The 27,938-nt window shown below is 44.6% G+C and overlaps 1 protein-coding gene across 4 annotated transcripts in view; it reads left to right on the forward strand.

Annotated features, from left to right (window-relative positions):
• Positions 1-27,938, forward strand: part of NDUFAF6 (NADH:ubiquinone oxidoreductase complex assembly factor 6) — a 129,262-nt gene that overhangs the window by 46,116 nt on the left and 55,208 nt on the right. For all 4 annotated transcript variants that reach the window (XM_068234879.1, XM_068234881.1, XM_068234882.1 and 1 more), the window contains one exon: positions 18,815-18,917. In XM_068234879.1, the coding sequence (XP_068090980.1) occupies positions 18,815-18,917 (103 nt within the window). The remainder of the gene's footprint in view (positions 1-18,814; positions 18,918-27,938) is intronic.

Below are 27,938 nucleotides of genomic sequence, written 5' to 3' on the forward strand. Positions count from 1 at the left end.
CCCTGGTTATATGTTAGACCAGTTCCAGGGTGTTGAGACCACGGACCTCACACCCAAGCTTAGGGATACTGTGTCATTGCTGTGTTATACCTTAGACCAGTTCCAGGGTGTTGAGACCATGGACCTCACACCGAAGCTTAGGAATACTGTGTCATTGCTGTGTTATACTTTAGACCAGTTCCGGGGTGTTGTGACCAAGGACCTCACACCCAAACTTAGGGACTCTGTGTCATTACTGTGTTACTCTAGACTAGTTCCCTGGTGTCGAGATCAAGGAGCTCACACCCCAGTCTAGGACTCTGTTATATTTATATGTTATGACTATTTGCTCTGTCGACCTTTCTCTTGCTTTCTGATTCGGTACCTCTGCATATCTGTCTACCTGTTGCCAGACCCTGCCTGTACCGTTTACCGAATCAGTCTTCTGTCTCTGTACCTCATGTGCTCGTGTGTTGCCGACCTGACCTGCTCGACTATCCTAGCTGTCACTCTCCCTGAATGCTCAGTATATCAGTATTAGCAGTGACACCATTCCATCAGGTGTCAGCTGCAACCAGGACTCCCGCTCCTCAGAGAGTCCGGCCTGTTAGCAGCCAGTGGTCCCTCCCTCTGGCTGCAGTACAGTTCACCATCTAATACTGTTATCCCTGGTTACCAGGTCCTCACTATCAAGAGATAGTTTCTGCACTGCCCGGGGTCACCTGCCCCTCAGGTGGCTCTTGGCCGAGTCTCTTATATCTCCCACTCCTCGGGAGATATCCTCCAGTTCATCCAATACATTTAACTCATTAGGTGTCCAGAGGTTAGTCATACTTGTATTATTGGTGATTCTGCAGATCATCCATAATCGAATATACATCTGTATTGCTGATGATTCTGCAGATCATCAACAATCAGATTCTCTCTGTGTGCTGACACCGATCGTTACAGTCATACTGTAACGATTGCGGAATTATCTCAAGAGGTCAGCGCACAACATGTGCGCTGACACTGCGGAAACCCTCCACAAGAGCTTGGAAGAGGGAGCCCAGCTTTGGTGCAAATGCACCTGTAGAGAGGAATTCCAACCGGCAGATGGAGCTGTGGAGTACAGAGGAACTCGGTCTCTGTACAACCACAGATGCCAGATGGAGATTGTAGGAAGTGAACCAATACAGGGCGAGATAGCCTCTCTCTCGAGAGAGAGTAAGCACAGAGACAGAATGTATGTATGTATGTATGTCCACCAATATAGTCGCCACCCGGCGACGGTTGACATACAACAGCGAAGACCAAAGTGAGAAGGCAATCGCAAGAATGGCGATTGCTAATAGAGACACAAGACTGAGTAAAGACAGATCATAGGATGATTAAAGACCGAACCAATTAACAAACTGTAATCCAACACGAAGGAACAGACAGGACTAGCTAAACGTGGTCACCACACGTTAAGCGTAATAGCGACAAAGCGCGTGCAAGGCACGGTCACCACACATTAAGCGCAACAGAGACAAAACGTACCAACCCTGACTAACAAATGAAACACGGAAAATGAAACCAAACCGAGAACGCGAACGTTTGCTAATCGGTTGCTTCACCCAGACAACAGCAAGCATTCGTTCCAGACAAGACAGACAGAAGGAGTAACCAGTAGCAACCGCTGCTCTGGCTTACACTCCAAGACAGAGTATTATTATTATTATTATTATTATTATTATTTATTGTATTTATAAAGCGCCAACATATTACGCAGCGCTGGACATTCATTTAGGTTACAGACAATATTTGGAGGTGACATACAGCAATATGACAATACAGGAATACAAGAAAACCAGATCACACAGCACTGTATGAGTACAAGGTAATGCTTAGTCAGTCACTGGAGGGAAGCATGGAGATTAGGCAAGCTAGGTTCACTCAAAGGCACAGCATGGGTGCACAGTAATGGAGGTGCATAATCAGGTAGGACACAAAAGGAGGAGGACCCTGCCCAAAGGCTTACAATCTAGAGGGAGAGGTAGGGACACGAGAGGTAGGGGACCAGAGTTCAGCTGTGGGTTTAGAGCAATTGTGAGGGGTGGTAAGCCAGAGTGAAAAGGTGAGTTTTGAGGGCCTTCTTGAAGGTGTTGAAGGAGGGGACTGTCCTACTGGGTGGAGGTAGGGAGTTCCATAGTGTTGGAGCGGCTCTTGAGAAGTCTTGGAGGCGTGCATGGGACTGGGTGATGCGGGGGACGGTCAGGCGAAGTTCATTGGTGGAGCGGAGTGAGCGGCTTGGTGTGTATCTCTGAGTAAGATCATAAATGTAGGTTGGACAGGTTTTGTGGACAGATTTGTAGGTCAGACACAATATCATGAATCTGATTCTGGACTGGATAGGAAGCCAGTGGAGGGATTCACGAAGGGGAGCCGCCCTGGTGGAGCGATGGGAGGAGTGGATAATTCTGGCTGCCACATTCAGCCACGCCCCCTGAGGAAGCCGGAAGCCAGCGAAACTGTCGGGAGCGCTCTCCCTTCCGCACATGGGACGCCACACCGCCCCAGCTCCAGCCATTCAGCAGCGGGATCCGTCTGGCAAGAACCATCCGCCCTGCACCTAGCCCAGCGTAGCTAACTGGGCAATTGTGCTTGGACCCGCTCGCTGCCGGCCGCTCCGCTCTACCCACGCCTGTTGGGGACACCGTTCCAGCGCACCACACGTGCCAGCATCTACATCTGCTTCAACCATTAAGCATCCTGCAGAATCCCGGTGTGGTGAGACCCTTTTTGTAATGCATATGGAACTGCTTATGTCAGCTGTTGCAGCGTTGGCCGCCTTCATGCTATGACTGCATACTGCTTATGGCTTTTCTTGCTTTTCTGACTCGCTGAGGACTGCACTTATTACTAACAGAGTTTGCTGGACTAATCCTTTTTTCCAAGTGGAGCTATATATATATTTTTCATGGAACTGTCTCAGAGACTGCACTTTATAAAGGGTTTTCAGCTTTATTAGCTCCTGGAATGTTGAATATCACGGCCGTGGTGTGCCTGTGTGAGGTTGTATGCGGAGTCATTTATGGTTGTCTGTGGCGGGGTGGCCATCCCATGCTGTTTTAAAAGCACTTTTTTGATATTTGATTAATGAAGTAACCCTTTTTATATTTTCGTGAATAAAGGCATTTGAGTAGTCTTTATGATTATGGAGTAGACGACTTTTTTAACCCATTCGCGTTCCGTCGTTTTCATGTGAGAAATGTTCACCTCCCATTCATTAGCCTATTACTTTATCACTACTTATCACAATGCACTGATCTATATCTTGTTTTTTCCGCCACCAATTAGGCTTTCTTTGGGGGGTACATTTTGCTAAGAGCCACTTTACTGTAAATGCATTTTAACAGGAAGAATAAGAAAAAAATGGAAAAATTCATTATTTCTCAGTTTTCAGCCATTATAGTTTTAAAATAATACATGCCTCCATAATTAAAATTCACGTATTGTATATGCCCATATGTCCCGGTTATTACACCGTTACAATTATGTCCCTATCACAATGTATAGCAACAATATTTTATTTGGAAATAAAGGTGCATTTTTTCCATTTTGCATCTATCACTATTTACAAGTTTAAAATAAAAAAAATATAGAAATGTTTCATCTTTACATTGATATTTAAAAAGTTTAGACGCTTGGGTAAATATTTACATGTTTTTTTTTTGGTTTTTTATTGTAATGTTGTTTTTTTTATAGTAAACATTTTATTTGGGTAGTTTTGGGAGGGTGGGAGGTAAACAATAGATTTATAATGTAAATGTGTGTAAATTTTTTTTTTTTCAGGTGTAGTATTACTTTTTGGCCACAAGATGGCGGCCATGAGTTTGTTTACATGATGTCATTCTAAGCGTAGCACACGCTTAGAGTGACGCATCGGGGAGGGAACAGCCAGAAAAAGCACAGCTTCCGAGAGAAGCTGTCGCTTTTTCAGCGGGGGAGAGGAATCAGTGATCGGGCACCATAGCCCGATACATTGATTCCGTGGCTACCGAATCCGCGGCCGGGAGTGCGCGTGCACGTGCGCAATCGGCCGCTGGAGCGCGCGGTAGCGCGCATGGTTCCTGGACGTAGAAACTACGGCCAGGAACCAAAATAGGTTAAGCAACACACGTATGTCCCTCTATACTTCTTGCCACTTTCATCTTTGGAATTGTGCCGCATTCATGATGGACTGCAGTGGGGCTATTCGGGTCATAGGGAGACCAGACAGAAGGGCATTGCAGTAGTCGAGGCAGGAAATTATGAGGGCATGGATGAGGAGTTTGGTGGTGGCAGAGGTCAGGAAAGGGTGGATCTTACAGATGTTACGAAGGTGGAAGTTGCAGGACTTTGTGAGGTTTTGGATGTGGGAAGTGAAGGAGAGTGCGGAGTCCAGGGAGACACCCAGACAGCGAGCTTGAGAGGTAGGGCGAATGGTAGTGTGGTTAACAGTGACCTGCACATCTGGGAGGTCCAGGGATGACTGGGGTGGGAACATCATAAATTCCGTTTTGTCTAGCTTTAGTTTCAGGAACCTAGCGCACATCCAGGAGGAGATGGCAGATAGGCAGGAGGAGACCTTGTCCATGGTAGTGGTGGATATGTCAAGGGTGTGGAGGTAGATTTGGGTGTCATCTGCATACAGATGATAGCTAAAACCCATGGAGGAGATAACCTTGCCATTGGAGGATGTGTATAGGGAGAACAGTAGGGGGCCAAGGACCGAGCCTTGGGGGACTCCCACTGAGAGGTGGTTGGGGGTGGGCAAGCACTCATTGAAGGCGGTCGTGAAGGAGCGGTTGGAGAGGTAGGAGGAAAGCCAGGTCAGGGCGAGATCGTGAATGCCTATGGATTGGAGGGACTGGAGGAGTAGAGGATGATCTACTGTATCAAAAGCTGCTGAAAGGTCAAGGAGGAGGAGGATGGAGTATTTACCTTCAGCTTTAGCTAAGGCAAGGTCATTGACCACTTTGGTGAGAGCCGTTTCGGTTGAGTGGGCAGGCGAAATCCAGATTGCAGTGGGTCTAGTAGTGAGTTGGCATTGAGGTACTGGGTTAGGCGTTTGTGAACCAGACGCTCAAGGAGTTTTGAGGCGAAGGGGAGGAGGGAGATCGGGCGGTAGTTGGAGGGTAGCAAGAGGTCGAGGGAGGATTTCTTGAGCAGGGGCAGTACTGTGGCCTGCTTGAAGTCTGATGGGAAGGTGCCTGTGGATAGGGAGAGGTTAAACAGGGTAGTGAGGACTGGGGCCAGATCCGTGAAGTGAGGCTGAAGTAGATCAGAAGGGATAGGGTCAAGGGGGGAGGTAGTGGTATGGGAAGTCTGCAGTAGGTGGTTGACTTCCTCAGTGGTAGTAGGAGTGAAGGAGTACAGAAGGATCCACCGCCTCAACCGCTGGGGCAAATGCGATCCAAACAGACAGAGCGACTCACTGTCAGCCGCTGTTGGAGAAAGTGCAATCACAACAGACAAGACAAGACAACTAGGCAATACAGATAATACACAAACTGACTGCACTAGAAGGAATGCTAGTGCACTCCCAAGGATAACTACTCTAAGGCCTGGTGCACACCAAAAACCGCTAGCAGATCCGCAAAATGCTAGCAGATTTTGAAACGCTTTTTCTTCTTTTTCTGTAGCGTTTCAGCTAGCAATTTGCGGTTTTGTGAAGCGTTTTTGGTGTAGTAGATTTCATGTATTGTTACAGTAAAGCTGTTACTAAACAGCTACTGTAACAAAAAACGCCTGGCAAACCGCTCTGAAGTGCTGTTTTTCAGAGCGGTTTGCGTTTTTCCTATACTTAACATTGAGGCAGAAACGCATCCGCAATCCAAAATCTGCAGCAGCCCGGGAGTATGCGTTTCTGCAAAACGCCTCCCGCTCTGGTGTGCACCAGCCCATTGAAATACATTACCCTAGCGGATCCGCACCCGCAAGCGGATCGCAAACCGCAGCAGAACCGCTCTGGTGTGCACTAGGCCTCTGACAATATTTAGCAAACAATTAACAGAGGGGCTGAAACTCAAGGTAAGTCCAGCAGAACCAAACCTTTATGACCAGCAGGGAATTCTGGGAGGAAATGGTATTTATACTGCAAGCCTTCAAGAGAGGCAGAGTTGTCAATAGCCAGATAAGTGAATGCAAATCCCTCACCAGAACAGCAAGTCTGAAACTTGCAGAGTGAAGACAGGTCTCCTTTCCAGGGACCTGCAGCAAAAAGACCTGAAAAATGGTCAAAAAGCTGCCTGCCTGTGCAGACAGCAGAGCAGATCATTACACATATGGGCTTGAAAACCGCTATCGCCTGCTCTCTGGCCATGGTGCTCGCCAGTCCAGCATGGCCGTCACTACACAAACAGCTGTTTGCGGTGCGTTTACACAGTGAGTTTGGTGTGTCAGTGTGAAGCAGTACTCTAATTACACTCCCTGATTGATGTATACACATGCAAGATGTTTTAAAGCACTTTAGGCCTCCAATTTAGCATTCAATTTGATTTCTGCCCTTAAAGAGACCCTGAAGTCTCCATAAAATGAGGTTTTTAGTTTAAAAACCTCATTACCATTATTGTCCCATTGTAGTTCTGTTATTAAGGGCCCTGCATTATTACATCCTCATCAGGGTACTAAAATTGCAATTAAAGGAATGGCATACGTGTGATTCGGATTATGTGGTCTATGCTTTAAAGTGCCCTTGTGGCTTATTATATATTGGATAGACCACGCAAAAACTTAAAAAAACGATTATCATCCCATAAACATGCAATTAGGGAAAAGTTAATTGATCAGGCGGTAGCATATCATTTTACACATGCAGGCCACCATGTTAGCCAGTTAAGATTCATGGTTATTGAAAGGATGTCACCATTAAGGAGGGGAGGAGATCGCTTGAGGAAACTGCTTTGGAGGGAGGCATATTGGATTAAGAGGCTGGACACAATGGAACCTAGAAGACTCCACAGAGAATTTGACTTGTTACCTTTTTTATAGTTTATTTGGTTCCATTGTGTCCAGCCTCATCCATGTGCAATCCCTGAGTATAATTATACAGTGAATCTTGAGACTATATGGTGTCATCTGTTGAGTTGGAACAGATGTATATGGTGCGCTCTTTAAATTATTTCTCTTTTCCCTATTTTTATTTTTTTCACTATATTACCTTTCTATTTTTACATTCTTTCCCCCTCTCTTCCTTACCCTGCCTTCCCCCTGCTCCTTTCCTCCGTTTTACTGTGTCTATAGACGAAGACTGCTGAATGCTTTTGTTCAGCTATGCCACTTCTGTTTATGTATTTAAATTAGCCATGTGTAGTGGAAGCATTAGAATGTATGTTTACTCTTGCTGCGGTGCGACGTCTATGTAGCGCTTACGTAGATGAGCACTGATTGGCTTTCGGCTGCCACTCTCCCCACCTCCATCAGGTGACGTCAGCGGCTGTCAGCCGCTTGTGTCTCCGCAGTATCTGCCGAGACACGCTGGGATGGCGCTTGGGCGCCGCCCACCGTGTGTTTGCATACAGGACTCCTATCAGGTCCGCCATGGGCGGGGTGATGGAGTCACTGTGATGTCCGGCGGACCCAGGGAGACGGGGCACAAACAGCCAAGAGGGGCATAACAGGTGGGAGGTTCTACCACACTTTATCCTCTCATAGCAGCTACATAGTAAGTTCCCCATCAGGTCCGACAACTTAGGACTGTTTTGATTGGGGCAGATACATTTGAATTGTATTGGTTGCTGGCAATCCTGTCTGGTATAAATTGTGATGTGTGCATGCTTGATATGTATTTGACTTCCAGCAAGCTTGACAAAGAGGTGTGCAACCTCAAAATGTTGCTTTACCTGCTGGAACATCCTTTTGAAATAAAATAGCAGAAGAGCTGGAACATCCTTTTGTAATAAAAGAGCAGAAGATTATAAATAGATGGTGCCGGCTCCTTTCTCATTATCTTGCTGACCGTTGCAGAGTGCTGCTGGACTACTGGCCAGGCACATCGACCAAAAGCCATCTTTAGAGTTGTGCTGTTGCATAACTATCCATTATTGTCCCACCTAAAATGCTGCAGAACCGCGGCTTGAAAACCCCCTCGATCACCCCAAACTCACGGGGGCACATGGCAGGCAGCTTCCACATAGAGGCAGCGCAGCTCTGCCTCTATGCGCATCAATCAGCGGGGGTTTTCAGCCGCGGTTCTGCTGTGTTTTAAGAGCGACAATAATGTTAATGAGGTTTTTAAAATAAAAACCTAATTTTAGGGAGACTTCAAAGTCTCTTTAAAACGCTGCTTTGCGTCAAATCCAGATTTTTCCCTGGGACTTTTGGTGTCTATCCCACTCCTCCATGCAAAAACTCAGTTTTGCATGCGTGTGCAAGCGAATTTTCGTGCGAATTCGCATGGATGACGATGTATGCGAATTTAACCATGGCAATGCCAGTATGCTTTTCCATTGATTTCATGCGAATTCGCATGCGAATTCACATGAAAATTCGCATACCAAAACAGCATGAAAATTCCCTATTAAGTACATTAGCGGCGATTCACATGCATTCCACTCGCAGGCGAATTCTGCGGCTCTTTTGTGCGTTTTTTCACCGCTGAAAAAAACGCACCTCAACAATGCTACAGTGGAAACAGGTACATCCACTTGCATTACATTTGCGAATCCGCATGCGTCCAACGCATGCGGATTCGCGATAGTGGAAACGAGCCCTGAAACCTCTTTACCATCACTTTTGTGGCCAGCATAAATGTTTCTAGTTTTCAAAGTTCGCCTCCCCGTTAAAGTCTATTGCGGTTCGCGGAAGTTCGCAAACGTTTGCGGAGGTTCGCAAATGCGGTTCACGAATCGGAGGTTCGGGACATTCCTATTCATGAACCAGATAAAACTGGTTAGGACAAGATAAAGGTGGAACTGCAATGTTACAAAACATGTTATCCTGGCCTGAAGTTAACTCCAGCTCGCGGGTAACTCCAGGGGCTCAATTTTATAGATCAGATGGGATGTGAGCAGCAATCTAATCCATACATACAATGCATATAGTCCATACAGTACATATATGTCACATGTGTATCACACCGCTACATCCTGATATTGATTGGATTGCATATTTAAAGAGGAAATTCGGCCTAAATAAACATACTGTCATTAACTTACATTAGTTATGTTAAAATAGATAGGTAATATAATCTCTTACCCACCCTCTTTTAAAAGAACAGACAAATGTTTGTGATTTCGTGGAGGCAGCCATCTTTTTGGTTGAAAGGAGGTGACAGGGAGCATGAGACACAGCGAGGCGGTTGGAACAACTGTCCTGTGTCCTGATCACCCCACCCAGTTGCTAGGCAACGAGAACAACATCATCAGAAATCCCATCATGCTTTGCACAGCATCAGGGGAAAAATGCCCTGGAAGTTTTCTTTAATCAGGCTTGGGTAAGAAAAACAAAGTTCTGATGCTGTGAAATTGTTAAAGAAACACCAAGCCTTTTTTAGTGCTGCTAAGTAGATTTTTAGTCTGGAGGTTCACTTTAAAGAGGAACTGTAACGACAAAACGGCCCCTGGGGGGTACTCACCTCGGGTGGGGGAAGCCTCAGGATCCTAATGAGGCTTCCCACGCCGTCCTGCGTCCCTCGGGGGTCTCGCTGTAGCCCTCCGTGCAGCGGTGACGCAATATTTACCTTCCTGGCTCCTGCGCAGGCGCTCTGATGCCTCTCGGCGCCGAAGTAGGCGGAAATACCCGATCGCCGTCGGGTCTGCTCTACTGCGCAGGCGCAAGTTTCCGGCGCCTGCGCAGTAGAGCGGACCCAACGGAGATCGGGTATTTCCGTCTATTTCCGTGCCGAAAGTCGCCACAGCGCCCCCGCTGGAGCCAGCAAAGGTAAATATTGAACTGACAGTCGGCACAGTCGCCGGCTGTTCGGAGGGCTGCGGCGAGACCCCCGTGGGACAGAGGACGGCGTGGGAAGCCTCATTAGGATCTGGAGGCTTCCCCCACCCGAGGTGAGTACCCCCCAGGGGAGGTTTTTGTTGTTACAGAGTCTCTTTAAGGACTGCTATTCCTCTTGCCAAAAATTTCTTTGTCGTCGGCTCTGTACAATCTTGTTCCAAGACCTGAATCTGCCCTTTTACTTGCTAACCTGTTGCCGTACTCTGCATTCTGCCCTGACTTTGCTGTTACCTGCTCCCTCTTGTAACGTTTCCTTGTTGTATATGTTATGGCCAGAACCCGAAGTGTGGCCGCTTAGCGTTCTGGCCAGCTACTTCGGGTGCTGGCCGGCCAATGTTAGAAATGTAATGATTACAATAAGTTCAATGTATTTTACGGCCGTCTCGCTGCGGCCAAATGTATTACAACTTGGTTAATTTAATGAAATGCAGCCGGCGGCAATGTAATAGATGAAGTTGTAATACATTTGGCCGCAGCGAGACGGCCGTGAAATGCATTGAGCTGAGTGTAATCATTACATTTCTAACATTGGCCGCTGCGCTGCGGCCACTTCGCACATTGGCCGGCCAGAACGCGAAGTGGCCACACTTCGGGTTCTGGCCGTAACATATACATGCTTGTATACATTTCCTGTGTATATATCCTGTGTATATATTTAGTTAGGGCATTGAGGTTTTGTGTACACACTGCATTAACTTGTTTGGTGATTCCCTGGTATGTACATTGTATATAGAGTGATTGTGCATGTGTGCATAATACTGTGCTGTTCTTGTATGATCATTTCTTTGCACGAAAGTGCCTTGAAATAAACATTATTGCACAGTATTCCCTGTCCCAGTATTGCTGCAACCAGTGGTCTTCCCCTGGTTTTCTGTCCAGTATTTGTCACACCCTCTCATCTCACTCAGTGCTGCAGCTTCCTGTCAGTGGTTGCTCCACGGGCAGGAAATTAGCAATGGTAGTGCTGATAATATATCTAATTAGCATGCAACCCTTCTGACAACCTTTCTAAGTGCTGTTTTTCTTTCTGTTTTTAGTCATATGCCTTCTTCTAGTCAGGATTTGCCAGTAAGTCTGTTCTGCCACATGGGGGAGCTGTTACTTCTCTGTTTTGGGCCACAAATACCTCTGGAACGCAATCATTGCTGTTTGATACAAACTGTGATTAATCATTGGTTTGTTAGTGCAGGAATGGCAAATTAAGCTCTCTAAAATAACAAACCCTATACTTGAATGAGCAATTAAGATCTTTTTTCCATTTCCGTAATGAAAGTAAATGAACCCCTTTCCTTTTAATTATCGTCTTACATGGTAAACCTTTTCTTGTTCTGGGGGGTATCCGGGGCATCCAGTCTTGCTTAATAGCACTAGGATTTATTTTCCAAGAAAGAAAATCATTTTGCAAACAGGATGAAGTGAGCATCTATGCAGAACTCACAATTGTTCCTTCTGTTGGATTCAAATCCTTTTTTTTTTTTTCCTTCTAATGTCCCAATGTATGGCTCTGTATAAATGCATTTACCTAATAAAATTGGTTACATTGGGCATGATTCACAAAGCTTTTTCACCTCTTTTTCCTCTGTTTTCACCTAATTGTATCTATCCTCCTTCTCCTAAAAATGACTTTTTGACTCTTTTTTTTTCTCTTTCTTGCTCTCAGAAGCCAATTACTGACAGAAAAGTGTTTTATGGCTGTAGTTACTTATCAGTGAGGGTTAGGGTTTTTTTCCACTAGCAATCACAAAAGCCAGCGATAATGAATTCTGTTTTGCGATTGTGATTGCGTTTTCATTTGCATTGCATTATCACTCTAAAAATCGCTCCAGAAAGTGATTGTGATTTGCGTTTTCCAAATCAAATCTCTATGGAGGAAAATACTTCTCATGATTTCTATGATAAAGTAACCACCCTAGCAATTTTAAAATCACTATTGATTTTGCGATTCAGCTGTGTAGTGGGAAAAAGCCCTTATGCTGTAGTCTGACCCAAGCTGAAGTGGTCACTTCCATACCTGATGTTTAACTCTTTGAGGCATACAAAAAAAAAAGAGAATACAGCATCGTAATGTGTGTTCTTGGCTCTGTACATACACGTCTATCTCATCCATGTCACATGTCCCCTCGGTTGTCCTTTAAGGAGGACCCGAGGCGGAATATTGAAATCTTAATAGGACCCAGAGGCATGTCATGTGCACAATGACATGCCTCTGTGTCATTCTATCGCCGTTGCCAGCTGCCCCCCCCCCCCCCCCCCACGCTCTGCTGTCACCCCTGCAGATATCGCTAGGCTAGTGACAATCTGCTTGGAAGTACTCCTGGGTCGCGGCTTGGCTTCTGATTGGAGGAAGCTAGCAGAGGTGGGGAGCAGTGGGGGGAGCCTGTCATGGAGGCGGCGATGTTGAAGAGGCTGACTGACAGCCTCAGGTAAACCAAGCAGGCCAGCGACCAGCAGATTGTCGCTAACCTGGCAATATTTGTAGGGGGGCTGGCAGCGGCGATAGAACAACACAGAGGCAAGTCATTGTGCACATGACATGCCTCTGGGTCCTATTAAGATTTCAGTATTCCACCTCTGGTTCTCTTTAACTATGTTACATTTATAAGCTCCCAAAGAGCAAAAATATAATCTAAGGTAAGAAAGTAATATTGAAATGAAGAGGAACAACTTACTTTGAGTGATTATTTTGCTTGTAAATGTGCTGAAAGGTTATTTTTCTCAATTAGATGATAAATAAGTCATGTATGAGAAGTTTTGGGAATAGAGCCCATTGTGCTATGTTTTATGTACAATCAGTAAAATATTCTATTTCCTATCTCCCAATGCTAATCAAAAGGAAGACTAATGATGGTAGAAATAGATGGAGATTTAAAAATGAAAATGTGTTTTGCTTGTAAGTTCTTTATAGCGTACCTGACTATAGCTGTAGTGGAGGCCTGGCTGGGAAGTATCTGGAGGTGAGGTTGGGGTGTGTCTGGAGGTGTGGTTGGGGTGTGCCTTGAGGCGTGGTGGGATGTGTCTTTTACCCAAGTATGTTTCACCTGCGACTGGTATCATGGCCATTGTGGACTTGCACCTCTCCACCATGAGATGGCCTCCTACAGAGCAGACCTGTAATTCACTATTTCACCTGCAGGTGGTATCAGGAGCATGGATCAATGTGGTTGTGCATATCTCCACTTGCATGTATGTGTTCCTTATTAATATGGGAAATAACTATGCACCACCTGGTGGACTCCGTATATAAGTGCTCATCCATACCAGAATCCTTTGCCAGAATATTTGTATTGCCAGGTTTGCCAAGTTTTTTTTTTCCCTTGAATCTGCTCTCTGTATCTGAACTTGCTCTGCTCCTTTGTTGCCCTTGTCCTTGTATTTGCCTTTTCACCTTGTTTCCGCCTGCTGAGTCTGTATCATGCCATGTTGTAAATGTATAAATATTGTTTGGTTACTTGTTAGTTAGGTTTTGCGGACTTGCTGGGATTTGCTGTTCACCTGTGTGAGTTTTACTTCTTGAACACTATTTGTTTTTCTGGAAACCTTATATTCACAATTATCTGTTGCCTGGTCCTTAGTTATTGCTGCAAATTAATCTGCTATTTGCATGTCTGTAACAATAAGCAGGCACTAATATACAGGGCTGTGGAGTCAGTACAAAAATCCTCCGACTCCCCAGGTTAGTATTTCACCGACTCCCACTCTTCGACTCCTCTAATTTGCATATTACAATCTTGTTGATTGAAAGTATGCATCTCTTAACTACCAACGCTTAGGAATTTTAAAATACAACTGAACTGAGAGGGAGGCTGCCATATTTATTCCCTTTTAAACAATACCAGTTACCTGGCTATCCAGCTGATCTTCTGCCTCTAATACTTTTAGCCATAGACCTAGGCCTCGTTCACAACATACACGCTTCTGTGCGCATTTGGAAGCACGTATGACGTGGTAACGTGCAAGAACGGCAGAAGGGTATAGACGGCCCTTCTGCCATTCTCATCAAATGCGCTGCGCAGCAGTACGATGCGCTATGATGCGCTTGCGTACTGCTGCATGCATTCTGCCTGCAAGCGCAGAGCTGACCCATTGACTGTCACTGGATGGCTACGCGTCATCATGGTGGCTGCCGTGACAGGTCTGCGCATGCGCGATTTTCTACTTCTAAACCGCGCATGCGGCCGGTGTGATGACACAGAGCGTCAGGATCCAGGAAGAGCCAGCCCGTGTGTCACCAGTAACTGGAGCCGCCGGAGGGACATGGAGAGGAGCCAGGAGGACGCCGGGGGACCTTGCGGCTTACGGTGGGCTGGAGGGCTGGAAGGTGGGCTGGACCCTGAGCAGTGCTCAGGGTCCCTTTAAGTACCCCAATAGTAGTTACTTCACACATACAGGAGTATCGCTTTGTATTTATTTTTGTTAGTGGGGTTTTTTAACATCCATGTGAGCCCTGTATGCTGGCTCAGTGCAGAGACTGACGGACACTGAGAACTATCTAAATCAATGGTTCCCAACCTTTTATGAGGTATCACCCCTTAGGGGAAGCTGACTCACCCCTGTCGCCCCCCTTCTCTTAGTACGGTATACCCTTACGCCAGGTGGTGGTGCCAGTGGAGGGGGTAGCGCTGTGACCTTGCCAGCTAAAAATAGCCGGTGACTCAACTACTTTGCGCCAATTCCCTTACCGGCGTAATGTCAGCTATTGCAGCCCTGCACGTTGTGCAGCCCCGCATGCGCAGTAGGAGCCTGCGTCCCATTAAATTGTGCAGCCACGTAAAACGTCCTAAATATCTCCGCTTCCGCACCACGTACACTCCTGAAATTTTTAGGGGAGGGAGGGGACCCCCAGATCTAGCTCTGTGCCGAATTGCAGCCCCTGAACCCCGCTGGTTCCCGAGACTGATTGCAGCAAACCTATCTCGGGAACTAGCGGGGCTCGGGGGCTGCAATTCGACACAGAGCTAGATCTGGGCGTCCCCTCCTTCCCCTGAAAATTTCAGGAGTGTATGTGATGCGGAAGCTGAGATATTTCAGGTAAATAATATCTAACTTCCCACTGAGCATGTGCGATACTCAGTGAGGAAGGCTGCTTCCGGGCTGCAATATCTGACATTACACCGGCGCGTGACCAACGAGCCCTAAGGAATTACGCAACTCTATCATGCACACTTGCATATTTTATACAGATCATATTTTTTGCCCATAATTTTCTTAAAAACGAGTGACACTGCGACACTTTATTTTTTCTGCCTTTTCATACTGATCGCCCCCCTGTCGCCCCCCACAAATTTACCGCCCCCCTTAGAACCCAAATCGCCCACCTGGGGGCGATCGCCCCCAGGCTGGGAACCACTGATCTAAATAAACAAACAGGCTTTTTCCCTCACCCTCCATCATATAAATCATTGGAAGCACTTGTTCTGTTTCTCCTGTGGCTCGCACACACATCTAAAGACACCGCCCCCCTCCCCTTCCCCGTAGGCAATTACCAAGGCAGCTTTCTGCTGCTGGAGCCTCACGGAAGCCCAATTGTCACAGTTATGGAGGGTGATAGAAAAAAAGACTGTTTATTTAGAGAGCTTGCAGTTACCGTCAGCGTCTCTGAACTGAGCCAGCATACAGGGCCCACTAAAAATTAAATAGAAATACACAGTGATTCTTCTGTATGTACAGTGGCTTGCAAAAGTATTCGGCCCCCTTGAAGTTTTCCACATTTTGTCATATTACTGCCACAAAAATAAATCAATTTTATTGGAATTCCACATGAAGGACCAATACAAAGTGGTGTAAATGTGAGAAGTGGAATGAAAATCATACATGATTCCAAACATTTTTTTCAAATCAATAACTGCAAATCGGGGTGTGCGTAATTATTCAGCCCCCTTTGGACTGAGTGCAGTCAGTTGCCCATAGATATTGCCTGATGAGTGCTAATGACTAAATAGAGTGCAACCTGTGTGTAATCTAATGTCAGTACAAATACAGCTGCTCTGTGACGGCCTCAGAGGTTGTCTAAGAGAATATTGTGAGCAACAACACCATGAAGTCCAAAGAACACACCAGACAGGTCAGGGATAACGTTATTGAGAAATTTAAAGCAAGCTTAGGCTACAAAACGATTTCCAAAGCCTTGTACATCCCATGGAGCACTGTTCAAGTGATCATTCAGAAATGGAAGAAGTATGACACAACTGTAAACCTACCAAGACAAGGCCATCCTCCTAAACTCACAGGCCGAACAAGTAGAGCGCTGATCAGAAATGCAGTCAAGAGGCCCATGGTGACTCTGGACGAGCTGCAGAGATCTACAGCTTAGGTGAGGGAATCTGTCCATAGGACAACTATTAGTTGTGCACTGCACAAGGCTGGCCTTTATGGAAGAGTGGCAAGAAGAAAGCCATTGTTAACAGAAAAGCATAAGAATTCCCGTTTGCAGATTGCCACAAGCCATGTGGGGGACACAGCAAACATGTGGAAGAAGGTTCTCTGGTCAGATGAGACTAAAATGTAACTTCTTGGCCAAAATGCAAAACGCTATGTGTGGCGGAAAACTAACACTGCACATCACTCAGAATGCACCATCTCCACGGTCAAATATGGTGGTGGCAGCATCATGCTCTGTGGGTGCTTCTCTTCAGCAAGGACAGGGAAGCTGGTCAGAGTTGATGGGAAGATGGATGGAGACAAATACAGGGCAATCTTGGAAGAAAACCTCTTGTGGTCTGCAAAAGACTTGAGACTGGGGTAGAGCTTCACCTTCCAGCAGAACAATGACCCTAAACATTAAAGCCAGGGCAACAATGGAATGGTTTGAAACAAAACCTATCCGTGTGTTAGAATGGCCCAGCCAAAGTCCAGATCTAAATCCAATCGAGAATCTGTGGCAAGATCTGAAAACTGCTGTTCACAAACGCTGTCCATCTAATCTGACTAAGTTGGAGCTGTTTTGCAAAGAAGAATGGCCAAAGATTTCAGTCTCTAGATGTGCAAATCTGGTAGAGACTTACCCTAGCTAACACTGCACATCACTCAGAATGCACCATCTCCACGGTCAAATATGGTGGTGGCAGCATCATGCTCTGTGGGTGCTTCTCTTCAGCAAGGACAGGGAAGCTGGTCAGAGTTGATGGGAAGATGGATGGAGACAAATACAGGGCAATCTTGGAAGAAAACCTCTTGTGGTCTGCAAAAGACTTGAGACTGGGGTAGAGCTTCACCTTCCAGCAGAACAATGACCCTAAACATTAAAGCCAGGGCAACAATGGAATGGTTTAAAACAAAACCTATCCGTGTGTTAGAATGGCCCAGCCAAAGTCCAGATCTAAATCCAATCGAGAATCTGTGGCAAGATCTGAAAACTGCTGTTCACAAACGCTGTCCATCTAATCTGACTAAGTTGGAGCTGTTTTGCAAAGAAGAATGGCCAAAGATTTCAGTCTCTAGGTGTGCAAATCTGGTAGAGACTTACCCTAGCTCACTCCAACCTGAATTATCGCAAATTCTTTCTGTTTTAGGAAAGCAAATTTTTGTTTTTCTTAACATCTTAGTAAGGGGGCTTTTAGGACCATTGTAGTCCCTTACACACTCCAATGAGTTCTGGGTCACCATGAGCTTGCTGGTTAGTCTGTACCTCTCGGTTTACAAGCCCTACTCCATAGAGCCAAATTAATCCATGCCATGCACTGATGAGGATCAAACAATCCGAAACAGTCTGTATGCATGTTGGATTATTATGGCTCTGTACAATTTAACAAGCTGACACATCATTGCATTCCAGCGGTTCTGGAGGTGTGTTTAGCTTCTAAGGGTACAATGGTTAATATGCATATATTCAGCAGTGGTGCCTGGGAGACATCTCGAGCTCACTCCAACCTGAATTATCGCAAATTCTTTCTGTTTTAGGAAAGCAAATTTTTGTTAGACTTACCCTAAAAGACTGGCAGCTGTAATTGCAGCAAAAGGTGGTTCTACAAAGTGTTGACTCAGGGGGCTGAATAATTATGCACACCCCACTGTGCAGTTATTGATTTGTAAAAAAAAATTTGGAATCATGTATGATTTTCGTTCCACTTCTCACGTGTACACCACTTTGTATTGGTCTTTCACATGGAATTCCAATAAAATTGATTCATGTTTGTGGCAGTAATGTGACAAAATGTGGAAAACTTCAAGGGGGCCGAATACTTTTGCAAACCACTGTATGCACTACTTAAAGTGGGATTGTCACTATAAAAATCTAATTTCAACAGCAACTGGTCTGAGTGTATCAAGTGATAAAGATGCTAATCTTGCATTCAAAACTTTCAAAACTTTTCTGCTGTTATGATTTGGAGTTATCACATACTTAAGGAGCACTGGCCCTTCAGTGCCAAACAGTTGCATGCTGGGGGTTATTTTTATCTATAATATATTCCTCCTCTTCCATTTATTTTCCTGCCTAGCTACTTATCTGAAACACAATCCCCTGCTCACTTGTGTTTACAAGCAAGGCTGAGGTGACTCGGCAATAGGAGAGAAGAAACAATTTAAGACTAGAATTGACATCAGGATTTAACCTAAACTGTGGGCACCAGAAAAAGAATTCTCTTAATTTACTATATACTGTAACATTCACTGAAATAAAAACCTGGACCGTACAATACATGTGTTATGTAAGTAGATCAAGTATTTATTTACTTATATATGTGTTTTCCCCCCCATCATAGTATGGCTAATCCTATTGCTTTAAAAACCAAAAAGTGTTTCGCCATAGTGGTCCTTTTAAGGCCAATGTAGATGTGACTTCCGAGGGTATAAACAAGGAGTCCTTGAACAGCTAATGTAGACAATAGTTATTTCTAATTATTCTTTGCCTTGCTGAGACTTGATTTTCTTTGTTTCCTTCTAGGAAAAGAATCTAGATGATCGAGCATACCGCAACATTAAAGAGCTGGAGACCTATGCGGAGAATACGCAGAGCTCTTTGTTGTACCTCACCTTGGAAACACTCGGTACGTGCTGAACGTGGCCCAGCCCTGTGTTTGCATGCTCGCATTGTGATCAGGATAATGAGTTTCCATACGATGTAACCCCTCCCTCCTTCAGGGGTCATTTTATTATATTTGTGTTTTGATAAAAATACATTAAAAAGGTAGTGGAAGTGGGAAAGATACAAGCTGAAATGTGTATTATAATTGATATAAAAGCAGAACTCCCAACGGAAGCATTGATTTGCTTGGAATGGAGAGTGTTTAGAACACACCCGGGTTCTTACTACAGGCTGTGTTTACTGTAAGGAGGTTTGTTCTCATCTTCTTTCTTCAGTTGACCCTGTAGGAATAGAATACTGCCAGCAGTATACATCTTGTTCTTGCTTTTTTAGAAGGTATTTCCAAACTTGTATAAACAGTTCTGCCCATAATTTTGACTTAACGTTACTTTTATTCAACCAGCAAGTAATTTTTTTGATGGGAAATGACATAGGTGTCTCCCAAAAGATAGTAAAACGATGTACAAGAGGCATTATTGTGGGGCAGAAAACATTTCTCAGCTTTTATTTACATTTGAGCAAAAAGTGTCCAGTCCAAAATTATTCATACCCTTCACAAACTGTCACAGTCTGTGGGAAAATCCAAAGCTCTATATCATTACAAATAGTCCAAGCTGTTCTAAAGCATCCTAATTATCCTGATGAATTGGGAACAGCTGTTTTAACCTCCTTAGCGGTAACCCCGTGTGTGACACGGGGTAAGCCGCCGGAGGGTGCCGCTCAGGCCCTGCTGGGCCGATTTACTTAATTTTTTTTTTGCTGGACGCAGCTAGCACTTTGCTAGCTGCGCCAGCACCCCGATCGCCGCCGCCGCGCGCCCGATCGCCGCTATCCGGTGCGGCGCGCGGCCCCCCCCCAGACCCCGAGCGCTGCCTGGCCAATCAGTGCCAGGCAGCGCCGAGGGGTGGATCGGGTCTCCCAATGACGTCCCGACGTCGCTGACGTCATTCCGCCCCGTCGCCATGGCGGAAGCCCTCCAGGAAATCCCGTTCTTTGAACGGGATTTCCTGATCGCCTATCGCCGGAGGCGATCGGCGGGGCTGGGGGGATGCCGCTGAGCAGCGGCTATCATGTAGCGAGCCCTCGGCTCGCTACATGATTTAAAAAAAAAATAATTAAAAAAAAACTGCTGCGCTGCCCCCTGGCGGTATTTTTCATACCGCCAAGGGGGTTAATCTACTCAAAAGTTGAAAAACAGCAGCTCTCTCAGCAGCTCTCTCATTACTATGACAAAGGAGCTCAGTGAGGACCTGTGGCTGTGCACAAGTCAGGAAAGGGCTACAAGGCCATTTCTAAATGTTTTCAAGTTCCAGTGGCTACAGAGCGAAGTATTTTTGAAAAATACAACATGTTCTGCACTGTGGAAAATCTCAGAGGACGTGGTCGGAAGCCAAAAGTGACACCTTTGCTGGCCAGGAGGATAGCGAGAGAGGGGAAAGAGAATCCAAGGATCACCATCAAGGCCGTCTTGGTTAATCTGGGCTCTGCTGGTGGCAATGTCTCAAGGCAGACATTCCAATGGCAGTGGCGGCTCCAGGATTTTATTTTTTGGAGGGGGGAGTGCTATGCAGGTGCTGGACCAATTTCTGGGGTAGCTGATGACCCGCGGCGTGCTTAATGCAAAAAATAGGTAAAGTGAACCCGAGGTGAGCGTGATATGGAGGCTGCCATATTTATTTCCTTTTAAACAATACTAGTTGCCTGGCAGCCCTGCTGATCTATTTGGCTGCAGTAGTGAACTGAATTACATCAGAAACAAGCATGCAGCTAATCTTGTCAGTTCTGACAATATTGTCAGAAATCCCTGATCTGCTCTATGCTTGTCCAGGGTCTATGGTTGAAAGAATTAGAGGCAGAGGACCAGCATGGCAGCCAGGCAACTGGTATTGCTTAAAAGGAGATAAATCTGGCAGCCTCAATATTATTCACCTCGGGTTCCCTTTAAAAGTGCAACGCAAAGACAGTGGGCTCAAGTTTTAGTGACCCTTTCCCCAGAAAATTCACATAATTGTGCAGGTTTTCTCAAGAAAAAACACATAATGGGAGCAGATTTGCCCAGAAAATACATTCAATCATGTGGCAGATTTGACCAAAAACACGTTCATTCATGTGGCAGATTTGACCAGAAAATACGTTCAATCATGTTGGCAGATTTGACCAGAAAATAGTTCAATCATGTGGCAGATTTGACCAGAAAATACGTGCAATCATGTCGTCAGATTTGACCAGAAAATATGTGCAATCGTGGCAGATTTAACCAGAAAATACGTGCAATCATATGGAAGATTTGACCAGAAAATACATGCAATCATATGGAAGATTTGATAATAAAATACGTGCAATCATGTCGGCAGATTTGACCAGAAAATACGTGCAATCATGTGGCAGATTTGACCAGAAAATACGTGCAATCATGTGGTAGATTTGACCAGGAAATACATGCAATCATGTCGGCAGATTTGATCAGAAAATACGTGCAATCATGTGACAGATTTGACCAGAAAATACGTGCAATCATGTGACAGATTTGACCAGGAAATACATGCAATCATGTTGCAGATTTGACCAGAAAATACATGCAATCATTTTGCAGATTTGACCAGAAAATACATGCAATCATGTCGGCAGATTTGACCAAAAAACACGTTCAATCGTGTGGCAGATTTGACCAAAAAACACGTTCAATCATGAGGCAGATTTGACCAAAAAACACGTTCATTCATGTGGCAGATTTGACCGGAAAATACATGCAATCATGTCGGAAGATTTGATCAGAAAATACATGCAATCATGTGGCAGATTTGACCAGAAAATACATGCAATCATGTAGCAAACCTGACCAGAACATACACCTGCTAATATAAATAAAATAAAAAAAAACATTTACTCACCTGCAGCAGACCTCCTGTCCCAGAAAATACGTGCAATCATGTGACAGATTTGACCAAAAAACACGTTCAATCGTGTGGCAGATTTGACCAAAAAACACGTTCAATCATGTGGCAGATTTGACCAAAAAACACGTTCATTCATGTGGCAGATTTGACCGGAAGATACATGCAATCATTTCGGCAGATTTGACCAGAAAATACGTGCAATCATGTCGGCAGATTTGACCAGAAAATACGTGCAATCATGTCGGCAGATTTGGCCAGAAAATACATGCAATCATGTCGGAAGATTTGATCAGAAAATACATGCAATCATGTAGCAAACCTGACCAGAACATACACCTGCTAATATAAATTAAAAAAAAAAAAACATTTACTCACCTGCAGCAGACCTCCTGTCCCGGCCTCCATCCGGCGTGCAGCTTCCATGATCCTCTGCAGCCAGCAACTGAAACTCCCGTGATGAGAGCAGGGCTACGGGAAAATGGCACCCGAAGCCCTGCACTGCAGACTCAAAGTCTCTAGAGCAGGGCTTTGGACGCCATTTTACCGCAGCCCTGCTCTGCCGCTGCGGGCTGCTGCTGCCGGTGAACTGGCACGGTGTCTATTAGACGCCAAAAGTCAGTTCACGCTGGGGGGTGCTTTAGGGGTGCTTGATGAATTTTAGGGGGTGCTTCAGCACCCCAAAGCACCCCCCTGGCACTGCCACTGTCCAACGGACACTGCACACTGCTGGGTTCCAAGGATGCAGACCAAGGAGGATGCCACGTCTCCAGATAAGGCACACAGAACCTCGCTTGGCCTTTGCAAATGCTCATCTGGACAAAAAAAGAAGACTTCTGGTCTTTGTGTTATGGTCAGATGACACAAAAATTGAATTGTTTGGTTACAATGATGTTTCGTTCATTTGGCATAAAAAAGGAGAATCCTTCAACCCAAACACCATCCCCACCGCCAAACATGGTGGTGGGAACCTGACACTTTGGGGGTGTTTCTCAGCCAGTGGACCGGGGAACCTAATCACAGTAAACCGCACCATGAAAAAAGAGCAATACATGAGGATCCTCAATGACAACACCAGGCAGTCTGCAGAGAAACTTGGCCTTGGGCACCAGTGGACATTTCAGCATGACAATGACACAAAACACACAGCAAAAGTGGTGAAGAAATGGTTAGCAGACAACAACGTTTTGGAGTGGCCCTGCCAGAGTCCTAACTTGAATCCAATTGAGAATCTGTGGCGGGAGCTAAAGATCAGGGTGGTGGCAACAAGACCCTCCAACCTGAAAGATTTGGAGCTCATGGGCAAAAATACCTGTGGAGTAGACATGCAAAAAGCTGGTCTGCAATTATAGGAAGTGTTTGATTGCTGTAATAGCCAACAAAGGCTTTTCTATTGATTATTGAGAAGGGTATGAATAATTTTGGGACTGGACACTTTTTTTTGCTGAAATGTTAATGCTGATCGTTTTTTTTTTTTCACAATAATGCCTCATGTACATCTTTTTATTATCTTTTGGGAGACACCGATGTAATTTCCTGTCAAAAAATTACTTGCTGGTTGAATAAAAGTAACTTAACCAGTTCGGCCTATCTGGACGAGCTTCCTCGTCCAGATAGGCAGTGGTGCTGCCGCCGGCTCGTGCGCGCGATCGGGCGCGCCCCCGCGCGCGCTCCCGCTGCCCGCCGCTAGCCCCCCGATCAGTGAATGGGAATATAATTCCCATTCACCGATCTAACTTCCCCGCAGAAATACCGACGCTTTCTCTCCAGAGAGCGCGGTATTTCTGCCCCCAGGAAACAACTCCTCAGCATTTTAGTTCCTAGATGCGAGCTGGTTCGTATCTAGGACTTTTTTCACTGTGGCCATCTTGTGGCCAAATAGTAAACTGCACCCACATACATTTTTGATTAAAAAAAAAACATTATTTTACATTCAAAATTAGCAGTTTCCCTCCCACACCAAAAATTACCCACATACACTTTTTTTATTAAAAAAAAAAATTAAAAAACAAAACAAAAACAACATAAATATTTACCCAAGGGTCTGAACTTTTTAAATATGCATGTCAAGAGAATATGTTATTATATTATTTAAAATTATAAGCTTATAAATAGTGATGGACGCAAATTGAAAAAATGCACCTTTATTTCTAAATGAAATATCGGCACCATAAATTGTGATAGGGACATCGTTTAAATGGTGTAATAACCGGGACAGATGGGCAAATAAAATACATGCGTTTTAATTACGGTAGCGTATATTAATTTCAAACTATAATGGCCAAAAACTGAGAAATAATGAACTTCTTCCGTTTTTTTCTTATTCTTCCTGTTAAAATGCATTTACAGTAAAGTGGCTCTTAGCAAAATGTATCACCCACAGAAAGCCTAATTGGTGGCGGAAAAAAAAAGCTATAGATCAATTCATTGTGATAAGTAGCAATAAAGTTATAGGCGAATGAATGGGAGGTGAACGTTGCTCGGATGCATGAGATTTTCGGACCGCGGCGCTGAACCGGTTAAAGTCAAAGTTTGCCAGGGGTATGAATAATTACGGGCTGCACTGTACATAATCCATAGCAGAAGTCAATCCTTCACTTACACTTTGAGTGCACAATTTTAGCGGCATTTTGTGCATTATAAAGATGAACTTTAGCAAAAAAAGGAGGGGGGGGAAATGCATTGCAAAGTGGGAAGTTAAAAAATAGAAGAGAGATCAAGAAATAATTGATATTTTTCACGTAATTTGTTCATATTGTTTGATCCACAATCAGCCTGCACATAATCATCTTTACTACTGGCAGACATGAGAAAAAAAACAAACAGCACCAACTGCCATTATCTATAACCACACCCACTAACCGTGTGATAGGCTAAAAGGTTGTTTTTTTTGTAGATACAGTATACATATGCACAGAGGGCGATGCTGCTTGCTTGGCAGTTGGAAACCACCGTTATTTCCCATAATGCAACAAGGCTCACAAACAGGAAATTGTCAAGACCTAGGTCATGACATCACACTGTGGGAGGGATTTCACCACAATATCACCTATACAGATCCCCCTGATGATCTATTTGAGAAAAGGGAAAGATTTCTCACGGGAGAAGGGGGGTATCCGCTACTGATTGGGATAAAGTTTAATCCTTGGTGTTGTGGTTCTGCTATGAACTCCCCCTTCCAGGCTCCTCTATGCACACTGCCTGTGTATTATTTAGATTAGGTCAGCTTCTCTCTTATCTTTTACAAGCTGGATAAATCCTCCTCTGAGCTGGCTGGGCTTTCACATACTGAGGAATTACATACAGGCAGAGCTGTCTGCACTCTGCAGGAAGAAACAGCCTGACACTTCAGTGGATGATAGCTGCAGAGGGAAAGAAACACACAAATGATCTCTTGAGATTCAAAAGGAAGGCTGTATACAGCCTGCTTGTGTATGAATGTATTTTCTATGTGTGGACATACTGTACATCAACCTACTTCCTGTTTTGGTGGCCATTTTGTTTGTTTATAAACAAACTTTTTAAAACTGTTTTTAACCACTTTTAATGCGGCGGGGAGCGGCGAAATTGTGACAGAGGGTATTAGGAGATGTCCCCTAACGCACTGGTATGTTTACTTTTGTGCGATTTTAACAATACAGATTCTCTTTAAGGCCACTTGTTTAAAGAGGCACTGTAGTGATATATATTAGAATGCAGCAAATTATTACTGGCATTTTAAATTATTCAGGATACCCACTTTTGTGGTAATTTTCCTGGTTTTAGCATCAGAAAGCTTTCCTATATCTACAGGTTTATATTGCTGTATATTGGTATGCAACCCCACCCTCCCAGTGATGTCACAGCCTAGGCTGTTCAGATATGTGAAATTCTCGTCCCAGAGCATTCTGGGAGTAAACAAACATTCAGCAGAGATCACCTGCCAGTACTAAAGATGTTGCCACCCTGATGTAAATCAAGGAGAGGAAAGCTTTTATGCAAACACTGACTATATGAATAATTTATAAATGCATACTGTAAAATAAGCAATTGTATTCACTACATTATTTTCAGTACAGTTACTCCTTAACCCCCCTGGCGGTATAATTCCCGCGGCTGCGCAGCCGCGGGAGGTTTTTTTTAGCCATTTTTTTTTTTAGCATGTAGCTAGCCTAGCGCTAGCTACATGCTTCCCCCCCTCCCCGCGGTGTCCGCCCGTCCCCTCCGATCGCCGCCGGCGCCGCTTGCCCATAAGGAAATCCCGTTCTGAACGGGATTTCCTTGAGGGCTTCCCCTGTCGCCATGCTGCCTCCCAAAGCTCTGCCTCCCCTGTGCAGCAAAATCCACGACCCGGAAAGTCATGGAATTTTGCCCCGGGCTTTTGGGGGGATAAATATCTTGTTCTGCCGCGCTTTTGCGGCCAATCAGCTTTGCTCTTACTGCTTAACTTAAGTGGGCAATAAAAAGAGAAAATTTAATTCGCTTCAGACTCTTTTTTTTTTAAGCCTTGTTATTTAATTCCGAGATTTTTAGACTCTTTAGCAGGCGTCCTCAAACTTCTTAGACCAAGGAACAGCTCATTGTTTTTGAGGCTGTTTGAGGGCTAATTCTGCTTAGTTATTGGTTTAGAGTTTCCGAAGTTTAATGTCTGTGAACAAGTGCATTTGTAATGGGCATGGCTCAGTTCCGAGCTGGGCATGCCCAGTTAAAGAATGCACTTGTGCACAAGCACATCTTTTTGAGGCATAGCCTTTGACAAAGCGAGAAGACAGCTGTCAGGTTACCTTTTGCAATTCCCCACTGTCCACCACTGTATCGCTTTGCCCAACTGACTGATAAAGGGATTTCAAAGGTCTCTTCTACTACTGAACTTTTACTGGGTGTGTACGCTTTGGAACTTGGGCATGCCCAGTTTTATTATGCTCATGCACAGCTGCAGGTGCTTCCTGCAGAGATGATTTGACAGCTCAGGCAGTCGAATATTAAAAATGACAATAACTGGTAATGGGAGGGGCCTTGAAGGTAACTAGCATTGGAAATCGTTACTGCAGGAAGAGCATTTAAGGGGACCTGAACTCAGAACTTCCTCTCTGCTCTTAAAGATACTCAACAGCATAATAACTTTGAAAGAAAAATAGTTTTACTTGTTACAGCTTATGGAACGCCTACTGAGGTTTTGCAGAGTGGTTACTTCCTGATATGTTGGGGGCACAGAAAGTGTTAACCTCCCATGAATTGTCAGAGAGCTGACAGCTCAAACTACACTAGCTCATTACTTGCCGAGAAGGGAGAATTAGTCAGGCTGTTATCTATAAACACACACAAGGTGGATTTATTTGTGCTCTCCTTGTCTCCTGTGCAAGAGTTCAGGTCCCCTTTAATACAATGCGTATTTCATGTACATGTTTTGCTTTGCTTCAGGTACACTTAAAGTCTGCTTTTGTTCATTTTTCAATATATGCTGCTTCCCTCAGTATTGCTGTTTTTGTCTTAAATGTCTTGGTGCAGCGATGGTGAATAAAGCAGGTACAGGGGACATCAAACTACAATACAAAAGACCAATGTCATCGGAAATATTTGTTCATTATAGTTCCTATCTTTTCTGCAGTCATTCATGCTGGATTTATTTGTCTGTCAACTAAAGAGGTTGCATAAAACCATTGGGGTGATAATGTCTGTATAAGGCTTCAACGCCTCACTCGTCTTCTGCTCAGAAAAGACATATACGGTAGCTGCTGAGTTAAACAAATACCATTCATTCAGAGACGTCTGTATGTCATTTTATCTCAATAGATCACGTGCCGTACATACTGATAAAAAATGATTTTGCATCAGGAACTTTAAGAAAAAGGGGGAAAAAATAAATTGATACATTACAAAATGAGAAGTAAAAAAATGGAAGAGAGATCAAGAAATGAATTATGTTCACCATGTAATTTGTTTATGTTGTTTGAGCTAACAATGAGCCTGCACATCATCACCTTTACTACTGGCAGATATGAAAAAAAAAAAACAGACAGCACCAACTGCCGTTATCTATAACCACACCCCCTAACAAGGGGATAGGCTAAAAGGTTGTATTTTTTTATACTGTAGACATACATATGCAC

The sequence above is a fragment of the Hyperolius riggenbachi genome, chromosome 5 (genome assembly GCF_040937935.1).
Source record: "Hyperolius riggenbachi isolate aHypRig1 chromosome 5, aHypRig1.pri, whole genome shotgun sequence".
In the NCBI taxonomy this organism is placed as follows: domain Eukaryota; kingdom Metazoa; phylum Chordata; class Amphibia; order Anura; family Hyperoliidae; genus Hyperolius; species Hyperolius riggenbachi.